The sequence below is a fragment of the Pollicipes pollicipes genome, unplaced genomic scaffold (genome assembly GCF_011947565.3).
Source record: "Pollicipes pollicipes isolate AB1234 unplaced genomic scaffold, Ppol_2.1 Scaffold_5724;HRSCAF=6776_pilon_pilon_pilon, whole genome shotgun sequence".
Taxonomy (NCBI): Eukaryota; Metazoa; Arthropoda; class Thecostraca; order Pollicipedomorpha; family Pollicipedidae; genus Pollicipes; species Pollicipes pollicipes.
Genome location: NW_023596746.1, coordinates 28,345,334 through 28,368,139, shown reverse-complemented (window position 1 = coordinate 28,368,139; position 22,806 = coordinate 28,345,334). Strand labels below are relative to the sequence as shown.

The 22,806-nt window shown below is 47.6% G+C and overlaps 1 protein-coding gene across 1 annotated transcript; it reads right to left on the bottom strand.

Annotated features, from left to right (window-relative positions):
- Nucleotides 1-3,288: 3,288 nt before the first annotated feature.
- On the bottom strand, nt 3,289-22,701 carry LOC119103352 (uncharacterized). Its single transcript, XM_037226861.1, has 3 exons — nt 22,580-22,701; nt 13,439-13,571; nt 3,289-5,320 (listed from the first exon to the last, which is right to left on the bottom strand). The coding sequence occupies exons 1-3, from the start codon at nt 22,656-22,658 to the stop codon at nt 5,215-5,217; spliced, it is 318 nt and encodes a 105-aa protein (XP_037082756.1). The 5' UTR covers nt 22,659-22,701; the 3' UTR covers nt 3,289-5,214.
- Nucleotides 22,702-22,806: the final 105 nt, after the last annotated feature.

Here is a 22,806-nt window from a genome sequence, read left to right as displayed (position 1 = left end):
GACTAAGATTTAAACAACGAAACAAGACCACGCATCCGTCTGTCTGTCTGTATTTTTACCTTTTTAGCCACTGTGCGCAGCGCAGACGGCTGCACGGATTGTCACAAAGCCCGCACGCGTCACGGGCTCAGTCTCATTTTTGCCCGATTTTTGGGACACAAGTCAACGTTACGGTCTTAGCGGCGGCGCCTACCGCACAGCGAAGCAAGCAGAAGCCACAAATGAATCTTATCAATATTTGACATTTCGATTGCGTGGAACAGCATTGCACGCACATGTCCGAGTGGGATACAGTCAACGGGGACCACACGGGCCATTGGTCTCCTGGGCCATGCGGTTTATAGTGCATACTTGACGGTTCCGGGCCCAATTCGTAGGAGTTTGGAACCTTTCTGCCTGTAAGGAAAACCAACTGAGATCCATTTCAACTCGTTGAGGCATGCGTCAGCGTTACGTTGTTGACGACGCAGCTACGGGAGCCAACAGCGTCGACTCTTCCCGCCGCCCAGCAAGAGGGAACTTCTTGTCGCATCTTAAAGCGCTCACGTCTGTCTGCGTGTACCGGTTTTTAACCAAGCACATGCAAGCAAGTGGCTGCATGGGATGCGGTAAAAGGTGTGAATAGAAGAGTTCGAACCTTGTGATAATCTACCACATGAATTCTCTGCCGTCCTGTGCCTGTGGCGTGAAGAGCGCTTGTGAGAGAAAGCATGTTTTTGCCTTTACCAGGAGACGCTCGCCACGCATATTTAGAGAAATAAGATAGACGACGGCCAAGCATTTACAAACAACTTGCAACAGCTCTTAAGTTCTGTGTATTGTATTATTTTTTCTGTCATTCTACTGTTACCAGTTGTTCCATCATTAAAAACGGGAGGGTTTCGCTCACCTTTGTTATGATATTATTTCCACGAAGAAACGCCACAGCGTTCCCCTCACTTTTCCCCTGACGTAAATGGCGTCCCACTAATGCATGATTTTGCCTAGATTGTAAAACAATAATAATATGTACATATTACTTACCCAGCCATTCCTTGACCAGTGGAGAAGGTCTCATCTCACCGCGTCAAGCGTAATACCAAAACTATCATTAAGATAGCATTCGAACCCCTTGCCGTAGCAGTAAGTCACTGGTTTTCTTAAAGAGGATGCTCTACATTAAAAGATATTGAAGCAAGTATCAGATATTATGAAATAAGCTCACTTATAGCTATTGGTATACTTTTAAGTGGAAAAGACTGTTCAAGACAACACAATTTATTTTCATTGCAAAGTTCTTCACAATTTAGTAACAATGCTCCTTAATGCGTTATTGCTTAATTTCGTCATGGGACGTTTGTATGATGGTGAGGTACTGCCAAACTAGCCGTGCGAGACTGCCATCTTTGTACACACTTGCAGTACTTTAAACTTGCCGAGATATGGCGGTGTGGTGCTGGAAGTGTTCGGTAAGACAGATGTTGTTATAAATTCGTGTTTTGGCCCTTTCTCGTGGCGTTCTTGCGTACTTTTTCGGTGAGTTTGAGCAGTTTATTTGCGTTTACGTGCTTAGTCGTGGTACTCTTCAAGGTTTTCGATTGCAAGTCTTATTTCCGTAATAACCAACAATTACGTCCAACTTCCTATGCAATACAGTAGAAAATATCATTCGTAATTTTAACGTGCATAACTTGCTCAACACTGACTGAGCAATAGCGTTCGAACCATTGGCAATAATTGTTCGAATAGCAAATTGACGTTCACAGTACATGAAAATCGAGCTCACGGACGCCAGATCTGAACGAATCGACGGTATATTTTATCATGGTCTTGAACGCCGCATGACTTATGGGAGGGCAGGATTAAAGTGGCGTTGCTATGGCGGCATGCATGTCCGAATGGCCTTGAAGAAGTCTGCTCGATGTAGCCCGCACATGTTCGCAGGCGTGCTGCTCAGAAACCAAAGAGTTCCAGGTCTAAAGAAGGGCATGGTTGTAAACTGAACCGAATGACCTTCAAAGTGGCTATTTCACCTCAAAACCCCATGCAAATGTGAAACACTCCCTTTTAGTTAACGTAAAAAATGTCCTGGCAAACGGCCATTCAGTTAGGCAATACGTTACAGGGAATTTTATGAACCGTGCAGATCGAAGCCTATCAATCAATTAGCAATCACTGCTTTCTGGAAGGCACGCCGCACACGTATTTACATATGACCTGATCATGCCCGTTAAATGACCGGCTCACTACTCTCTGCGGGCCGTAAAACAAACCACAAGTCTTTGCCCGCAAATATCAAACGAGCCGCCCGCCCCGTGGGAGGTCCCGACCACTTCAAGACGTTCTGTCAAAAACGCCTGCTGTAAGAGCTTGCCATATGGAAATGGACTTTTCAGTTGCGCTCCATGCGCGCGTGGTGCGAAATGTTCTCCCACCGATAGCAATATGAATTGCTCTGCATGTGCCGTTAATGTCGTACATGTCGACCACATTATCCGACATGTCATTCTGACCACCGCATGGATTTTTTCGCATTTTTCTTCGAGGATAGCACTAACCGAATGCCTCACTGCGGATGGTTAAAAGATCCCCGATTTGCTTTCCAATTACGCGCACGTAAAAACAGCGGCGCGATGTTTCATGTTTCCCGTCGTGGGCCCGTGGCGGCGGCGCCCGAAATAATGCGCATTCCTCGTAAACGACGCCGACTCACCGCAAGACGGCCGTCACAAACAAAAACGCCGACAAAAAGCGGCACCGGTGACACGCCGGGGTCGGCCGCCGCGGGCCGGCACCCGTTTGCGGGCCGTCGGCGGCGCCAGGTAGCCATCTGCGGCCGGCCGGCGGTCAGCCGGCGCTAAGGCTCATCGGCCGGCGGGCCGGCAGGCGGCGGACGCCCTTGCGGCGGCGGCGCGTCGCCGGCGGTCGGCCGCTGATGCCCGGTGACGTCTGCGCTGGAGCGGCGGCCGCCGCGCCGGTGGCCAAAAGCGGCGCCGAACGCCACCGCGCGCGGCCGGCATTCTTTCTATTCAGCGGCGGCGGCGGCGGCGGCGGCGGCGGCGGCCGACCCCCGCGCATTCCTTCGCATGGACAGCGCTGGATGAGGCGGGTCGGAGCTCGCCGCTCGACCCCTGAGCGTGTCCGGTGTCGGGCGTGGCGGGCAGGGTCGGTCGGCTCCACCGAGCGGTCCACTTCTGTTCCAGCAGCGGACGGCCGGTCGCCCCAGTTCCGCTGGACAGGGCTGGTCCGCCGCCGGTTCCTTGCATCACCCCCGCCGCGTGCTGTCTAATACACTCAGAAATAGTACGAAGGAAAGTGACTCATTTCAATGTTTATTTAGCTGCTGGAGGCCTTGACTATAAGCGCCATTCCATAACGGTCACATGAAGAGTTCTGACGACGCAAGAGCAATTCCAATAACCAAGTAATTAGTGCTGATCTCACTTCGCTGAAGAAAGCATGAAGAGCATTGCAGATGAGCAGCATTCGTGCCATTTTTCTTACCTGCAGCATTTTTACGCGGAACATGTGAGGTTGAGGCGGACCTGACAGACACAGCACGCAGGGAGGGAAGGGCGCGGATGAGGGTTTGCCATACCCCGCTGCGTGTGACCTCCTATCCTCCCATGTGTCACATCCTGTGATCACCGATCTCTCTCTTGATCGCGGGACCAACACAGCCACGCGAGCAACGGCACCCTCGAAGAGCTTCGAACGGAGCGCCCCGGGTCTGACGGACGTCCAGGCATTCGTGACGGCCAACGTCATTTATTTTCCATCGTAATCGAAGCGCGCTAAATAAGGAACGACGATGCCAGTGGCGCTCAAGAGCTGCAAAGTGTCAAGAAAGCGACACGGTAACGCACTGCAAACGTTCATTCTATCTCTTGGGACCCTTTTCGTGCCCAGGAAGTGGAGCAAGGTGTGCTGCCCTCTCCAAGCCGAGCAGGTCGGGACAGATCGATGGCGGCTGGAAAAATGTTCTCTCGTGACAGTCAGGTGCACGAAGCAGGGCGTTTCGCTCCGCTTCGCTTTTAACTCTCCGGTGGAATTCCCGGCGTCCGCCGCCGACGCCGGCGCATGTGACCTCAGCCATTACATGTGTCTATAAATGGCTTAGTTGCAACAGCTTGTTTATGGGGCCCTGGGTGAACACACACAGATGGCAGAGCACAGGCAGGCGGAGCACAGGCAGGTAGAGCACAGCCAGATGGCGGAGGGAAATCGCATGGGGTCAGAATGGCAAATCAGCGACACATTATCCGAGATCGGTTCATACGAGAAGGATTGACGTTGTTTTCAGTGTAGGGCTTGCATCCACGTCAAGATGTTGCCATTTGGTAAACATGTCATATATGTTTCAAATCAAACAAAAGAGTCGTTATCATCCACTTTTCCGTGTTCTTGTCGACCATTTGTGTGCATTTGCTCAGTACGGCGTTCAAGACCAAAACCGAAGAAGAGACATCACATTCGAATGAGTAGGGTTGGAGTGCGTGAAAAATAACCTGTGACAAAACATGAATGGGTATTCGCCTGGACTCACGCTTCGAACACTGCAAATATTTCAGCAGTTAGTGGGACGGCACGTCAGCTTAAAGCTACAAAATGCTGATACTATTCTTCACCATCTCGATTGCTACTCTTATAGCCGTACCCACCTACAGCTGTATATGTCATACCTTCTGAAAAGTATCAAAATGACTCAACGTAAGAACCAATTGGCTATTCTCATGTCTAGGGAGAAGGAGCTCTATAGCGAAAAATGTTATTTTTAAAGATATGAACACGCCGATGATGCACTGCTTGTGCCTAGCGTAATGTATAACGAACCATAACCACAGACACCTTAACTTCTACACACGTCTACTAATGAGCACATTTGCTTGAGGTCGAACCTTGAGCGACAGAAATGAGCGCCTACTTACGTGACGCATGCTTATGAGAAATGCCCATTCGCTGTCAGTCAACTTAACTTAAGCGCAAACAATAACCTCATACCACACCTTAGGACAAGAAAATCTAGAAAGAAAACATGCTGACTTCGAAGCCCTTGCTAAGCGCCGGTAGGCATGGGGCCACCGGACCAGGTGGCGCCACCAGCCAGCACTCTGGCGTGCGAAGAACGGACGTCGGCTGGCGTGGCCCGAGGGGGCGCGGGGCGAGAGGGGCACGGCAGCGGATTCGCCGCGGCGGCGGTGGTGACGCGGCGGCGATGGCGGCGCCCGGCGGCGCTCACAGCTTGCCGCACACCGCCTTCGGACAGCAGAGCGGGAACGCGTCATCGGTGGCGTCGGTCATGGTGCACTCGGCTCCCTCCGGGATATCCGGCAGCGGACACCTGCGGGCAGCACCGGCGGACATGAGCGCCGCGGACACGCGCCTGGCAGCGGGATGCGGAGATGTCAAGAGGTCACGCAACAGCTCGTCGGTCTCGTCGATTTCAAGAGTCGGAGCCGAATGGGAACAGTCCAAACGCAGCAGAACAAATACTGATGTAATGGCTGCCAGGCGTCGAAGGCAATCACTCGATTTTTTAAACTAGTGATGACTGACCAAAGCCATAGAATAAAAGAAGGCGTCATCACTCCTGCATTGTCAAGCTTTATTCAAACCACCCGCTGGACTATCCTTGACCCCAGCGCACCGAACAGGGAGCCCTGCGGCACCAGGTCATAAAGCTGTGATGCATAATCGCAAATGCTGCACATATATTCATATATATCAGTCCAGGATATTCGTTTTGCCGCATCTCAGTGGCCATCCTCATGCGCTGCAAAAAAAAAAGATCCAAAGAACGAGCAGCTGGAGTTCCATCTTGATGTCAGAAACTGCACGAAGAAGTTTGCAATGTTTGCATGCTGCAGCACTGTTAGATGAACAATGATTGGGGAGAGGGTATGTCATTCCTGGTAGTATCGTTTCCTCAATGAATGATACTTAAGTACTGGACACGCAGGGAGTTGCTCACATTGAGCATGGATTTGGAATTGATCATGATTTATCAGCACGATGCTGGATCGATAATCGGAGTTGGAAAACAACTTTAAAGTGCGTCACGCTGCAGCAGAGTTTCTCCACCTCGAAGGCAATAAAACACCACATTTCGCATAGTACGATGCAAATTCACTGGCACGTAATGCGAATGCTACCATGTTTGCATGTTGCAGCACAGTTAGTCGAACGATGAGGTGCAAAATGAATGAAGGGGAGGGCGCACAGGCAGTTGTAGACATTTGGTGTGGATTTGCATGAACAATTAGAGCGGTATATGCGACATTCAGTGGGGTTCAAATTACTGGAAGCCCGGCATAGACCGTAAGTACCCATACAAAGGGAAGTAAAGCAGTTGTTTCTTAAAAGTAGGTACGGAAAACGACCAGACAGGTGGTGGGCAAAGCGATTATTAAGTGATCAACAGTGTTGATGTCATTAAACGTCTGAATGAAGGAAATACGTAGCCTTGGCCTGGCATTGCCTGGACATTTCCCCAATCGCAACAGCCTGGGGCTTACGATACCTTCCTCACACATCACTCAGAATGCGGTGATTGGATCGGAACAGTTCAGACAATAAGCTCTACGTCCGGTCCTCCAGGAAACATTGACTTGGCCTCGGCGAGCCAAATAATGACGTCACGTCGCGTAGGATACCTCAGAAGCGATGTACATATTCTGACAATCACGGGTCCCACTTATGCTCGAAACTCTGACCGTGGTACTGCATAACTGGCATCAAACGAAAGAGGGTGGTTTTCCGCATCAGAACCACACCATATTGTCAAACAAGGTAAAAGTTCAAGGTCACTTCATTTAAGGTCAATTCCGGTCGTTCCAGGACACTTCATCGGGAATAAATGTTCTTCCATTCCAGATCGCACAGCCTATGGACGTGCAATTCCATGCTCAGAAGCGAGTGATACGGAATATGCTATTCCGACTTATGTATAGCAACTGGCGGCTCAAGCCCTCGGTCTTATTTAAATAATTCGACCTCGCATATCCTCTATCGGTGGCCCGACATGGCAGCGCAAAGTGTCGTGACTTTGGCTGACAGCCACATGGGTTGATGTATTGCGCGACAGTGGTGAGAAGAAAAAAGCAGGTAAAAAAGCTGCGCATTCCCGCCTGTAAATCAAGAGAAACTGTGTAAACCTTCACAGACGGCGTCATAACTCTGTGATCTAATTCAGCATCGAGACATCCTTTCACCAGAAGGCGTTAAACATTAGTCTGGCCTATTTCGTCCCACGGCGGCCCCGCCCGAGGCGTGTTTATTGAATTTATTGCGATAGCATCGGTTACGCGGTGTTAAGCACGGTCGCTGCTAATCGCTCTCCCTCCTAGTTCTTAGAAGCACCAGGCTTCAGGAAAGCGACCGCAACGCGGCTTGATATCTGCGCAAAAGCACGGGTGGCTTTGCGCAGCTGTCATTTAATTACCACGCTATTCCAAGAAATTGCTAGTGCGAAAACCTTGGCATTAGCCTTTCATCGCTGTCCACGTGCACGCTCGCGTGCCACGTGTAGAAAATCAAATACATAGTTTGATTCGCAGTGTATAGAATGCATAGATCACTCTGCAACAGAATACGCGATGCAATGTAGCGTCGAAAATGGTATAAGCTTGACAATGGGCTTGCTTGGCAGTGCGTTTGTAAAGGCATTTCGGTCGAATGGAGAACGCAAAGCTCGTAAACCACTTTGAACCAGACTAGCACTGATCGCTTCAAGAGCAGGGTCATAAACGTTGACATGCATAAAACAACGCACCACCCCGTTTTGAGCAGCGATACATTGCTCATACATAATTTGACCGCTGCCTTACCATTTAGACGCGAAGTTGAGCGCATGGGATCAGCCTAACCTGGATGTGTCGATGCACTATGTGCCGCATAATTACTTGTTCCTGAGTGATTTGATCCTTTCGCAAGCAACTCGTTATAAGAGTATAGGTGACTGTCAGTAAGAAAGCATAGTTGATTATATAAGCAGAGAGTATAGACAACAGTACATATGAAGTATAAATGAAGTCTACTTTTCAAAAAGAGTATGCTAAAATGCATACTGAACTGACAATATGCAAAACACAAATAGCTTCACCACAATCATGTATGTGCCTCCTTATCCTTGAAGATGATGTGAAACGAAAGCTTTTCTGTTCATAACAATGCTCTTTATAAACGTCAAGTTGGCATCATATTCATGTGAAATATTTAATAGAGCTATATTTTCATACAGAACCATCTCAGTCCATTTTTGGATATTGATAATTGGTCTGCAACGGAACTGCATTAATATTGTTAAACATTGCCTAATGCATGTTTAAACCGAATACATCTTGATTTCCGCACCCTCATTCCTGCATCGACTCTGCTAAAGAAAACAATTAATTCAAAAGGTAAACAAAAGAGCCCAGCTTACTTCTCAGCCAGATGCCTACCGCGCTAAACCAAATATGGGGAGAGTGGGAGGGCGACACCGCATAAGCCAGGCTTTTCCAGGTTTGTCCAAACCACGCGCTGGGGATTGCTTTGAGTGAAGAGCCTTCTGCTCGTTCCGACTATTTTCTGGTTGCGGTAGCGGCGCTAAGATATATGCCACTGATGCAGCAGCCACCTCACACGGAAACCAGTAGCGTTTTAATCGCACACTGCCATATGGCGACGCGTGCCGTATGACGCAGCGTGTGCAAAAGCAGGTGCACTAGCTGGCACCCCATGCAGTGAGACGCCGGTGAGGCTCACCACCGCCTTGTAGGATGGAGCTAACTGTTGTAGTGTTTAGCTTAAAACGGTGTTGTTGTGAATACCCTTGAGCCAAGTTTGAAGTAAACGCGAGTTGTCACAGGTGTAACCGGGGAAGTTCGCAGCTGCTCTTGATTTTCTTACCGTTTTTAAAAAAGATGTTGGGATTGTGTAACGCGCTCGGGTGGGGGGTTAAACTGACCCTCCCCCCCCAAAGGTTTTTCCAGAATGGTTTCCGAACAGCGCGGCGTAGCCGCGCCAAATTTTACATAGCTGTAAACAATTGAATAGCGGATCGTTTGACATCACAAATTGATATGCACCTTGTAAGGTTGCTGACCTATGGCAGGTCATAATCAGGCCATGGTTTAAGCGAAAGCAATTTCTAGGGAATCATCCAATCTGATACAGTAACGGAGTGTTTGACGAAGCCATACATCTCTGAAATGTTTTTTTAGGCACCACAAATATTGAATGAGCAAAATTCGTTGACCTAAGATCAGGTATGAAGGTCAGACCAAGGTCACAACCAACCTGATTTATCACTCTAGGGCTTGCTGTATGAGATAGTTTGTGGTGATTATTTCGAATTTATTGACAACAGGAACCGCATAATACACCTTCCATTGATTTCTTAGAGGTCAGAAAAGGTCATTGACCTAAGATGAACCGGGCCGACATTTTGTTTTAGGGGCATACTGCCCAGTGTAATTTTTGTCGCTAATTCAAATGCAAAACTCAGAGCAGTCTTGTATGATTTTGGTCACCATGACCTTCAAAAGGTCAAACAAGGTCACTGACCTCAAATGAGTTGCTGACCTTTTGCTTAGAAACAGTTGCCTAGGCTCTGGGGGCGCTTTGGAGACCAACCTGGAATTTGATCTTGTTTGGCCTTACTTGACCTGAAGGTCATAACCTAAGAAGCTCAAACTTTGACCTAAGTGAGTTCACGTACAGGTCAAGATGCCCTGCAAATTTGGTGCTTTTAGCTTTCTTAGTTCCCGAGATCTCAGTGCGGTCAAATTGCCCCCTCCCCCCCCCCGACCCGAGCGAAGGATACCTAGCCGGCCACCCGGGCGCGTGTTAATGAAGCATGGGTGAGCGTTTTCTAAGCATGTTGTTCACCAAATATTTACCCTATGAAACTGATGAGTTGCATGGGAATACCGCTTCAACTGAAACTATGAAAAACCAGTGTTCACTGTATCTAATATATAAAATCTGCTGTATCCGAACGAATAGGCAACAGTCAGGACTATTCCTAAATGTCCACTAAAATGTATCGTGCGGCGGGGAACGGATAACCCGATACCTCTTGTGAGAGCTTCGAGCCGTTATGCTGATGCGTGTGTGAAGGATACGGTATGGCAGGTTTGGCAGCTGGCACATCCGCTTTCTCTGAAATAGTCACGCTTTGATTATTTCACTGACGTAGGACAACTAGGTGACTTTCCGACGCCAGCTTCTGTCAGTATTCTACACCACGGTGAGAATGACAGAAACTAAGGTAATGACGCCAGCGCCCTTGGCAGCCGATGCCAACAGCTGATACGGGCGGAGGTCCATGGATGAGGCATCGATTTGCTTGAAAAATAGCTGACTGCTACTATCACGGCTTTTAATGCTTCAATGGAGTCGATGCATTTCAAATAAATTACAGTTGTCTCGCTCATTACCAACTTATTACCAAGAACGCAAACACGCTGGGCGGATGCTGGTCATGACAAACAGACCTCTTCGCCTATGTAGTTCGCATGGTCTCAGCGTGTTGTGTCCGAGACCAGCTTCAGAAAAGTTGATACTGCTCGTTTTCCGGGCCATCACTAGCGCACCTATGGGTCGGACGCTGCTCGTTTCCCGAGCCATCACTAGCGCACCTATGGATCGGACACTGCTCATTTCCCGAGCCATCACTAGCGCACCTATGGATCGGACACTGCTCGTTTCCCGAGCCATCACTAGCACACCTATGGGTCGGACAATGCTCGTTTCCCGAGCCATCACTAGCACACCTATGTGTCGGACGCTGCTCGTTTCTCGGGCCATCACTAGCGCACCTGGTGCGCTAGTGACGCGCATAGGACTCATAGGTCCTATGGGTCGGACAGTTTTGAGGTCCGTAAGCGAGGTGCAACCGAGATATGGGCCTACACTGTGCAGCTGGTTTACAATCTTCATCTGCTCCGGCTGTTGAGATTTAACAGCCATCCTGAAAAATATCCCAAAATCGGTGCATTTTTGGTATGGGTTCCAGAGCGCGTGGTCGCCCGAACTTATCGACGCACGTTTTGATCTTTACGGCCGTCCGCTTTTCCGCAGTCAGAACATGATATTCGCGTGTCATCATGACGCCTGGTCGTTGAGATCTGGACCCGGTTTCGACCGGCGTTCTTCAGCCTCTTCGCAAGCTGAACAACCGCGGTTTCCTTGCTAATCTGACGGAACAGGTAAAATCGTGATGTCTCGATTTTAATGGTAAAATGGTGATGTCTCGATATGTAAGAAAAAGGCGCTCCTCGAAACAGTTTCCATGCCAATGCTTCTCAATTTATACAGCACGCCTTTTAAAGAAAGACGTTTTTTGTTGTTGTTGAAAATCGCATGAGCCCGCGACCAGGAATGCCAAGGTATTAGCTTCTTGAAAGCGTGAATGTCGAGGCCCGGTCCGGCAGCTCAGACTGTTTTCTCGAAGGTCAAGCGAGACTTACTGGGCTTGCGGCCTAGCTCGTGATTATACCAGTCGGGTGTCTTGTGTGATATGGCCCGAGTGGCATCCTAAAAGGCGGGAGTGATACAATCACGCAGATGATACCAGGCATGAGCGAATTGATCCAACCGTCATTTGAAACTCACAAAAGTGGACCTTAACTATCATCAGACTGGAATGCCTCTCGCGAGGGAGGCCCTCGCAGTTTCGGCATATAAAGGTTCGTCAGTGTGTATGGCTCGCGCACATATGGGCAAGTGAGATTGGTAAAGTCGGCTGACTTGAGACGAGGAGGTACCCAGTGATTTTAGCTGACGAATCTAATAAATTTGCAACGATTTCTCTTCGGCTTTTGTTCCTGTGATCGAGAGATGTCAAAACCGTATGCCTCTGGACTGGATGTTAATCACAAAAACTGAGAGGGTTTCTTAGCCGAAATTTTTGTAAGCGTTGTTGGTCTCGTGTGGCTGTGACGCTGGACTGCCAGGGCAAGATCAGGTTTTGCTTCACGTTCTTCAGACTGTTTGCAGCGTGAGAACTTGGTGTTTCTAGCTTCAATGTAATGGGGGAGGTAAAATCATACATCATTTATCAGCTTACGTCACAAGATGCGCCATGTGCAGTAAATATGGAGATACTTAATGACTGTGGCATCCTGTTTATTCTCGAATATATTTTACGTTTATATCAATTAATCTTCGACGTCACATGAACCGGCGGCATGGCCCGGAACCAGCCATTCATACAAGACCCCTCAGACAAGACCATCCTGACCAAGTCACCAAGCTGAAAGTATTATTGCATCGCAATCCCGGTCCCTATATCTGGTACAGTCTTTAGCAGAAAGTGGCAGCAGATTACCCTTTTTGCGCTTGTGTTTTGGCGAGGAGTTGGCATGCAGCGTCAGAGGTGCGTGGAAGCCTTCCGCGCTACGTCCTGAGTCAAATACCCTACAAAATACATCGTTACGCGTACTGTGTGGCTAACAATAAGCCGTAACGTTGACGAGACGAGCCCGTTTCTGTATTTTTCCTCTGCTCTTCACTGGAACAATAGCGCTGATATTGCTAGCTACGCGCCTGTAGAAATTTGCTGTGGATGAGCACGTCATTGGGACTTCACCAACTGTATCCTGAAGATTTGCGGGCATTCCGAACGCGGTCAGTGCTTTGCAGGGTCGTTGGGTTTTGAACAATACGTTCAGCGGTGTGCATGGTTTGCACTAAATGTGTGTTTAGAACGTGATAATCGCGTTAAGGGACAGCGCTTTTCAGTCGTTCAAATTCAGAACAGAAATGCGATAAGCTTCATTTCAAGGTGAAAAACGGACTCTGCATCTCTGCAATCTACCCTGCCACGCACTGACCGTGTTCGGAATGAATTAATTTACGTGAGATGCAGATAGCCAAAATGGCATGATAATAATTTGATTAGGTCAGTTTGCGGTGAAGTGGATAAGTACGCCATGTAAAGCAAAACACGAACATGGGATTTACTTTGAAGTTCGTTGTAAACAAGGCTGTTTTATTGCACACGTCCCACGGAATTCAACCAGAAATCCTTTTTCAACCGCAACATGTCAAATTGGCATCATGCATGGCGAGCATCGTCAAACGTGCCTAAGCTAATTCACACGAAAGGCAGATTACCAAAATTGCGTGGCATTAATGTCAACTCGTTGAAGTGAAAAACACAACGAAACAGAGCTGAACACCAGTGGTCGAACGTCCGGTAAAACGCCCGACGCCTGTACATACAGCGGGGTTATCAGTAACAGATCACTGGAGCGGCCCTGGCCTTCACAGGCAAGGTAGGATTATCAGTAACTGGACTGGTCTCTGGAGCGCCCATTGCCTTCATAGACACGCCAGAATTAGAGGAAGAGAAGGATCTGATGGATCAGGAGAGAGGATCTGATGGATCTCAGTGGTGTTGAATTGAAGGCCAATCGGGTACATCCCCCAGAATTATCGTCGTCTAAACTCACAGCATCGGGACCTATCTTACCTCTCAACCGGGATTACAAAGCCTTGCCCCATGAAGTCGATGCATTTCACCCGTCTGCAGTTGTCGTCGGAGAAGACCTGGCCGACACGGAACGTCTCGTGGACGGAGTAACAGGTCACTGAAGTGGCCCTGACTGTGAGAGACACAGCGAGACTATCAGTAACAGGCCACTGGAGCGGCCCTGACTATGAGAGACACGGCAGGGTTATCAGTAACGGGCCACTGGAGCGGCCCTGCCTGTGAAAGACACAGCGGGACCATCAGTAACAAGTCACTGGAGTGACCCGGGGCTTCAAAGACACGGCAGGGTTATCAGTAAGAAGCCACTGGAGCGATCCTGGGCTTCATAGATACGGCAGGGTTATCAGTAGCAAGTCACTGGAGCGGCCCTGATTCTGAGAGATACAGCGGAGTTACCAGTAACAGATCACTGGAGCAGCCCTGGCCTTAACAGGCAAGGTAGGATTATCAGTAACTGGTCACTAGAGCGCCCATTGCCTTCATAGACACGGCAGAATTATCAGTATCAGGTCACTGGAGCGACCCTGGCCTTCATAGACACGGCAGAGTTATCAGTAACATGTCACTGGGGTGGCCTTTGCCTTCATGGACACGGCAGAATTATCATTAACAGGTCACTGGAGCGACCCTGGCCTTCATAGACACGGCAGGGTTATCAGTAACAGGCCACTGAAACGACCCTGGCCTTCAGAGACACAGCGCGCACAGCCATCAATAGCAGGATACCATACAGGGGGGATGACACTGCTGTGTTGTCGCTGGCATGTCAGTGTCAGACTGAATGACGTCACACTTGCCCATCCGAATCGGGTGACCCGATATAGCAGGGTTAGCTGTTGCATGTCAGAGCAACAGTGTTTAGATGGTTTTGAGCAGGAACAAGACGGCAACCATTTTCCAGGCCGGCACGTAACATGGCATGTATAGACCAAAGCAAGCGGATTGGCGTAGGCCGAAGCAGCTTTCAAAACTGAAGACGATGCAGGCATCGAAAAACTAGTTTCGTGTTCTATAATTGCAAATAGCTGCCACCTGTCCGTTGCGCTAAAGGGTGCGGCGGTAATATGTACCAGTGCTAGGGTCAATTATATCATACAATAGTAACAACGCCGCGCCCTAGGATTCATCTTCTTTTTAGTCCAGTGATGGCTATCGTCGAGTACCAATGATTTCTGATAATGGTATTTAGGTGAGATTGGAAGGTACATTTTTTAGTAGAAACTGAGCTCCGAAAAAGTTTACTCCGATGTCAGAGGACGCCAAAATAGGTTGATATGACATGCTTTTGATATTTCGATATTTGATATTTGATATTCCGGGATGTAATATATAAATATATATATATATATATATATATATATATATACATATATATATATATATATATATATATATATATATATTCACATATATATATGCACACACACACACACACACACATATATATATATATATATATATATATGCATATATGTATATTCATTTATTTATTTATTTATTTATTTATTTATTGTGTAAATAAAATGAACTACATATTGCCGGGATGTAATGATTGAAGCATAAGGGTCGAATTTCTTCTTCCAACAATTGGCATTTCGCCGACTAAAGGAATAGCGACCTGTTGAGGTACAAAGCAATGGTTATCCAGATGCACTGGAGACAGTATTCCCCGGAGGATGGCACAACAACCCCCCCCCCCCCCCCGCCCCCCGTACGACCTGAAACGAGTTCATCTAAACAAGCAGTGCAAATGTAACGCAATTTTCCCTCACTATTTCAAAGGACGTGCTAATCGATGAAATAACAGTTTTGGTGACAATCTATAATTTCTCCATGGATGGGACAATTGTTCGGACTTTCGTATTCGTCTAGTGTGTTGGCATGTGCACGACAACGCTTACGTGGTACGACAGACACGCACGTGGTTTGCGTGTTATTACGTGTATATTTAACGCGCGCATGGCTGAAAGCCAGACGTCATCCAGGACTTCGCAGAACTCCATAACATCTGACGACGGCCAAAAAGTTAACTGACTGAACTGTAATGTACATACACATCAGACGAGGCTAATAGTCCGAACAACAATCCATCCACAATATCAATACTACGCCTTGATCCTTCCGTAAGACTAGCTAATTTTCTGTAACACTGCATTGTTGTCTAAGTGGTCCAGAGGAAGGGAAAGACGATCAACTCCTCATCTAGTAGCACTGGGTACGAGACGCGGAACATGCACATCGTTTGGTCGGATTGCCATCATAAGTTCAGCTGACTACCAGTCAAGGGGAACGAACCCCGGTCTGATGTGGTTGTGCTGTAGCATTACGCGTCACGTAAACACTCCACATTTCTCCCTGGCGAAAGCTCGAGGACAAAACGATCCACCGAACTGGGTGACGCAACCTCAGTAATGGGTTTAGGGTATGCACAACAAACGTTGTTTAACCGGCGCTCTGAACTCAAAGCTGCTAGTGCAAGCTTTTCGGAACACATATATGCATTAAAAATATAACTAGCCCAGCTAGTGAAAAGTTCTGCTTCAGTGTTAACTGATGACATGGGTACCACATACCGCAATCCGGGATCAAATAACAGGAAGTCCACCCGCTGCAGAAAATCATCTTAAAGAATCGTGAGCCGGGGCATCCGTCGAAGGCTGGTTGCATCCCAGATAATTCGGTTCCTCATCTGTGGCCACCGCAGAGGATTACCATAGCCTGATGCTGCCGTTGGCCGGCCAGGCCCGTGGGATCAGCCACCGCAGGGTCAGAGCTACTGCATGTTGCTTGGCTCAAGATTCGTCCACTACAGGGATTCTCAAGACGCTGTTTCTTTCCAACCATTATCTTTTTCTATTTAAATTGTATTCAAATCAAATATGTAAATGATTGTTTGAGGTATTTAAATGTGCTACTGGAGCAAGTTTGGCACGTTCGCTCGCATTTGCAGTGACAGACGCACTTTCAATTTTCTATAACACGACCCGTTTTGGCCCGTTACAGTTGACTTGTGTGACTTACACTGGAAGGCATTATGCAGCATGTAAAACTAGCATACAAAATGTACTTTGAACCATTGTGTGTCCATATACACTTGCTGTAATGTCAGTGCGATTGCGACCGAACGTGCCAGACCCACTCAGTGTCACTCTTAGATAACTGAAGCAGTTCTACTATCTTGGTAGGATCAACACTGCTGACCTGTGGCTAGTCAATTTCTGGGTTGTTTCTTGTATGTTGTGAAAATATTAACAGTACGTGATTTCAGTTTTACTGACCCCTTGTACGTAATCACCGAGCACATAAGAGGTGCTCTGAAGACCGGTGTTCTTACCATTGGTGCTCTGCAAGGTGCTTGCCTTCAGGTCGCTTTACATCTGATGTTGATTTCTAGTTTCTAGTGCGTCTTTTGGCTAGCGCTTCGTTTGTCCCCTGCCCCCAGGGAATTTGTTGCTAATGCTTTCGAATGCCTCTCCCAGACTCATACTCAAAGCACCGTTCATAATTGTATAGTGTTGTGGACAATAAGATGACCTCATCTGGTGTGCCCGAACTTTATATGACCTGCTCTTATCTTACTGTGGTCATCAATTTGACTTCTTGAACTTTTTAGTCGTCTAGCACTTGACAAAGTGCTTTAAATCCCTTTGACATTCTATGATCTGGACCCACGTGACGCGCGGTCGGAGGACATTATGTTACAACTAACTAGAAAAAACGTGATCAGAGCCTTTGAGAACTACCCCTTTGACAGCTCACAAATTCCAAGCTGTGTATGTAATGATAACGCTGACCGCTGGTTATCAGAAGTTGACTGGTCCCTTTGTACTACAACCCATTTCAGTGTAGCTGCACCGAAGCGTGTTTTACACACCAGATACGATATGGATCGTGAATTTCGGTCTGGCCTAATGTAACCCTGAAGCAGCCTTGATGCAGTTGTGCAGTAATGTAGCCTGGAAGAAACTTTTTGGCCTAGATTCATAAAACAATAGTGCGGACTTGCGCACTTCTGAGTCACATTTTAGCTTTCATAGGCCAAAACAAAATTAGTTTTGGCAAAAAACCTTATGCGTCAGTGACTAATGACTAGAAAGTTTAGGTTAAGTCGACTTCTTTATTTCTTGTATGCTTATACAACGCACTAAAGAAATGCCGAATTCCGCAGCTCCGTTTGGTAAAACTAAGTCGTGTGGTCTATTTTGGGCAGCAAATCATAATTAACTACACATCTAGCTCACATTTGCTGCAGCCAGTCACTCGTTATTGCTTGATGACAAACCGAAGAGAGTTGTTTGACGGCGGGCTACCGTGGTTGGCTTTCGATGTAGCATAGCCTTTGCTAATGTTATCTCGATTGAGCGCTCAGCTGAGACTGGAGCTCACAGTTATGCAACAAAAAACAATCAAAAGACTCGTCGTATTGTAATCTCACATTTGTGGCGTACTCAGGGCATTGACTTGTCTTCAGTGTCAGCTTTCCAATATGCAAACATTTCACAACCCAGTACAGTTATAGGCCATGTGTTATTACGTTCTGGACAACCTTATTGGAAAGAATCCTCGGCTCTGAACAGTTATGACGCCACAAAAGCGGCATACGAGCGATTAAAGTTCAAAGATCACTAGTGAACGAATCCTCTTGGTAATCACATTCTGAAAAACCACCCACCGCTTCCATCTCACCAGAAAAAAATCACATTACATTGCAAAGGTGGTGCTTCTACTAATGACTGAACCAACGGTCATTCGCCACCACAAACCAGACCTGAACACATCTGTTTCAAGGCGATAGCTTGTACCACTACCACCTTTAAAGCGTACGCCTTTCCAGTACCTTTGCGCCATATGTCGTTCGGCTATCTCCTATCGGTATCGATCTATGGTGTATCTCATCACTAGAATTATCACTAGAATATCGTGCACCTCATCACTAGAGCGATTATAGATTACAGATATGTAATCTGTGACCGGTCGTATGAGACTCCTGTGGCGTAGGTGCACATCAATGTTCTGAGCGGAGGCTTTTTTAACATCATTGTTCTGGACACAAACGCACGTGAGGTATAATTTTGCTAAGTTGGGAAATGTTTCTATGTTGAAAGACTGCAACTGAGGAAACCGTTAAGGTGAAATGTGTGCCCCGTTCTTGACCTTATTTCTGCACCCCTTGAGAATTTTGCTTTTTGCTTTCAGCACAATTGTTTTCTAAGGTTGTTTTGTTTGTTTTCTAAGGAATAAGCTTACCGAGCAAGGGGGCCGAGGCCGTGTAAAAAAAAAAACATTACTTTACATGCTTCGCCCACTTTTAGAATTTGGAAGATTTGACATTCGCCGTTTTCACCGTTGAATAATGTACTGACAAGTTTTAGATAAGTTGTTTAATGGTTCTACAAAGTTGAAGTATATCTTGAACAATATGACAGGGAAAGGATTGCTTTTATATAGGTCCATTAATATGCAAAAGGTTAACTACGTGGATCCAACTATGAATAAGTGTTTATATGAGCATGGCCCTTTAAGGACATTGCCTTGCCTTGCCCACGTTTTTAGCTCACTCAAATTCGAGGACGATACTGATCAGCGATGTGAATCGGTCGAACGTGTTGGATGCTGGCTGCATCATTTCTGTTTACATCGGTGCTGTGTGGAGCAAGGCGGGTTTAGAGAATTGTTTCATTCAAGGATCACTCATCATCGATCATGTTTAGGTATGTGAGCTCTGTAAGTTCTGTGAGTACTGTAAGCGAGCTTTGTAAGCACCGTAAGTAACCGCTGTGAGTAATGCACACCCATGAACAGGGACACTAAGGATACACAACTTTGTTTTGTCGCGTCTGCGTCAAAGTGCCATCGGATGTTTGAAAAAGCGTTGAAAAGTTTCTGACGCCATATCTGTCCATACAAGCATGGTCTTGCTTATAGCCAGCTAACTGCTACCTAATCAAATTATGCGCCTTTACGAGCAGGCTTTTAAATTTCTGCGAAACGTTTCTAGCCAAAAAGCGCTGATAAAAGGTGTGTGCTTAGAAAATAAACGCTGACAAGTTTTAAAAAGATTTTTGAAGTTTTGCACCGTAATCTTCTGTGAAAGCGGCTGTTGCTATGGGCCTAACAGCGCCTGACTTTTGGAGCTCATGGTTGCATCCATTGGTGTCGTTTTCCTGCCAGACAGCGTTAAAAATGTAGACACTCTTGTTACCTGCGAATTAAAGAAGGAAAGCTATAAGTACGATTGTTTATATTTCACGACCTCTAATAAAAACCCAAATGGAAGGAGACGGCATGGCTTAAGCACCTTTCGGGAGAATGCGGGTGGCTTCTAACGCATGTATTTCCTTTCCATTATGCATAGCTCTTGAGAAGTACAGAGTTTTATAAGCTTCCATCCCAGCGCCGAAGTTTTAACTGACTGGCCGGGCTCGTTTTTATAGCACGAATTGTATGCAGTCTGCGTGTGGTGAGCGCAGGCCGAGGATTCACAGGTCGTAGCTTCACAGGATGGAAAGTGTCAGTGTGAGATTAAATATGTGCGTCGCATATTTTTGCAACTTTTTGTCACTTTTTAAGCATGACATATTGGCTTGGGCTGAATGGCAGCCCTCCGCATCAAAGTTTAATATAGAAACAGGTAAAACACAAATGCAGCATCTCCAATCGTACTAGCTTAAGTTGAAGGTGAGAAATCACCACGAATCTATAATTAAAGTAAGTGCATACTTAGCGTACATTTATGTTAGTTAAGCATGAATCTTAATGCACCCTCCTCCATTATGCATAGCTGTAGAGCACGGGAGCCACGGGAGCGCTGCGCCCCTCCCCCTCGATTTGCTATGCGCATGACAAAGACTAGAAGCGGACATGCACGTGCTTACTCGTTTCTTTCGATAGCACATCCCTTGGAGTTTTAGTTGATGTATATCAAATTGACTTGTCATCATATCGTTGTTCAGCACTGAACAAAACACAAAAGCTGTCGACCTGTATTGGTAAAAGAAATCTATCGTCGCAACTCACAACATACAACAACTTAGAATTTCTTTCAAAGCCCAGTGCGCCCCATTGTGAAAACGAACGTTGTGCCTACAGAAAATGTTTCTGAAAGACGGGTTTGTTTTGCACTAAAATACGGGAGAAAATGGAAGAATATGGCACAAAAAGAGCAGTGCCGATTTTGTACACCATCTGCTCAGAGTACATCTCAAAAGTTAGGTATGTCTTGACCGAAGGCCCCACTTAATTCGTTCCAAAAGATGGCGCAGGACATCGGCACCAGTCACACAGCCATTCTGCAGATTCTGCAAAATGGCCTCGACCTTTCTTGCTATGAAGAGACCACGAACCACAAGCTGGCCACAACTGACTCATAACAGGGAATGGCATTTGCCCCCACCGGTGCAAATGCCATTGCCAGCAAATGCCAACAAGACCGCTAGATGAAGCCATTCCCAGATTTCTGAGCCGCGTCTGGTAAAGCGACGAGGAACGCTTCCTGTTGAAGTGGGCGGTAGACATCCAAAGGATCGAGAAGTTTTCAGTGCGGTATTGGGTTTCAGACCTGCTGGACACCGTGATGACCTGCCGGACACCGTAGTGGAGAGCCGGCTTTTTAGGTCAAAGGCGGCAGCCTGGTGCAGTGGTGCACCAAGAGCCCAGGAGGCGCCATTCGGCCCTTCTTTCTATATGTGGACGGTTCCACGGCTGCAGTAAACAAGGAGCGGTACGAAGTGTCTGCATGCTGGAGCACTTCTGGAGGGTGAATGGAAGAACATCTGGTTCATCTGGCAAATAATTCCCTGAGATAAAATTTGTTGGTCATTTGCATGGTTTAACACAGCAACTTAGTTTGTCTTAATGCTTCCAAATGCTTATGGACTGTCGGCAGGTACCCTAGGAATATAGCTATTGTGATTACGCTTATTCTGTCATTTGACCTGGGTCCAGGCCAATCGGGTGACAAAGTATGATCACGGCAGTTTCTTGCGGGCATAACGCGTTCTTATTATGGTGAATGAACAAGTCTCGGCTGTACTTCTAGACAACCATCTAACCAAGGGACGGCACAAATGTGCGAATCGACATCAAAACTGAGGTACGTTTGAGTTGGGAGCCTACCGCCTCATGGTTGCCTATATGGTGAGCCCCTAGCCAATGCGTCATCATGACATAATGCGAGGCTACCTGTTAGTCTGTTGTGGCAGAGGCTTGCCGCCCGTCGGGCAGTGCTGAACGTCGCCTCAAGGCCAAAGTACGACTGTTCGAAACCCGACATCCGTTGCGGTTCTAGATTCCCAGCAGTATTAAGCGGGAACTATTGTGGTAATGAGGAGCACAGCCATTTCATTCACTTAGAAATGCTTATAAAAATTACATGTCATGTGACGGGCGGCTGTAAAGGCTGCATTTCCATTTAGGTCGTGATGCACATTGTCAGCTATTGCTATCCTTTATCATGCAATTTCTGGACGCTTTGGTGACTTATAAGCTTTTAAGAAGGGCTCGAATAGAGCACAGTCAAATACGCAAGTTATGTAGCCAATGGTGCGCCACGTGCCCGGACACAAAGCGCTGCGGGCTGCAAATCAGACGCAGCTCACTTCGCCCGTTCTTTAACAGTCGTGTTGTCAAGGCCTCACATCAATCCATCTGTCATTTCACAAGCGTACAGCAACAGGAATCAGTCAGTATATCGGAACCACGCTGTTTTTTTAAAGATCAGCCTGATTTGAACATGCACCACAAACAGGTTGGCTGCTCAGAAAAAATAAAACAGGGCCCCAATCCGATGATCGATGTGAATCAGATTCACACGTGATGTCCAATATTGAGCCGTGATAAATCAAGTACCGGACCTTGCTCGAGCAGCCTGTCGCCGTCGGGCGAGATGACCTCGAACCAGCACCTTCTTCGGGCTTACCCGCTACTCGCGTTAGGAGGGGGGACGGGGGGAGCTCGTTTCCAGGTGAACCGGCGATCACGGCGAAACCCTACCCCACAATCTGAGCCTGTGCAGCTGCACGGCCTTATGGGCGGCCACCGCGCGCAGGAAGCGACCTAGAAAAGCTGGCAGCTCGCCTGAGTCGCTCGCGCGGGCCGCGGCCGGGGCTGCGAGTCTCTCACCTCCGCGACCGGCGACGGCTGCCGGCCAGGCGCACAGCAGGGTCACCACACAGGTCAGCAGCGCCGCCACGCTCGCCATGTTGTCGGTAGTGAGAGCGCTGAGCCTCCACTGCAGCCGGCCGATTGCAGAACTCGTTTGCAGGGATCAGCGTTTTCGGCAAATGACGCAGGGGACGCGGCGGTAATCCGGCCTCAGAGGCCCGCCTCCCGCCTGCGAGACGACATGC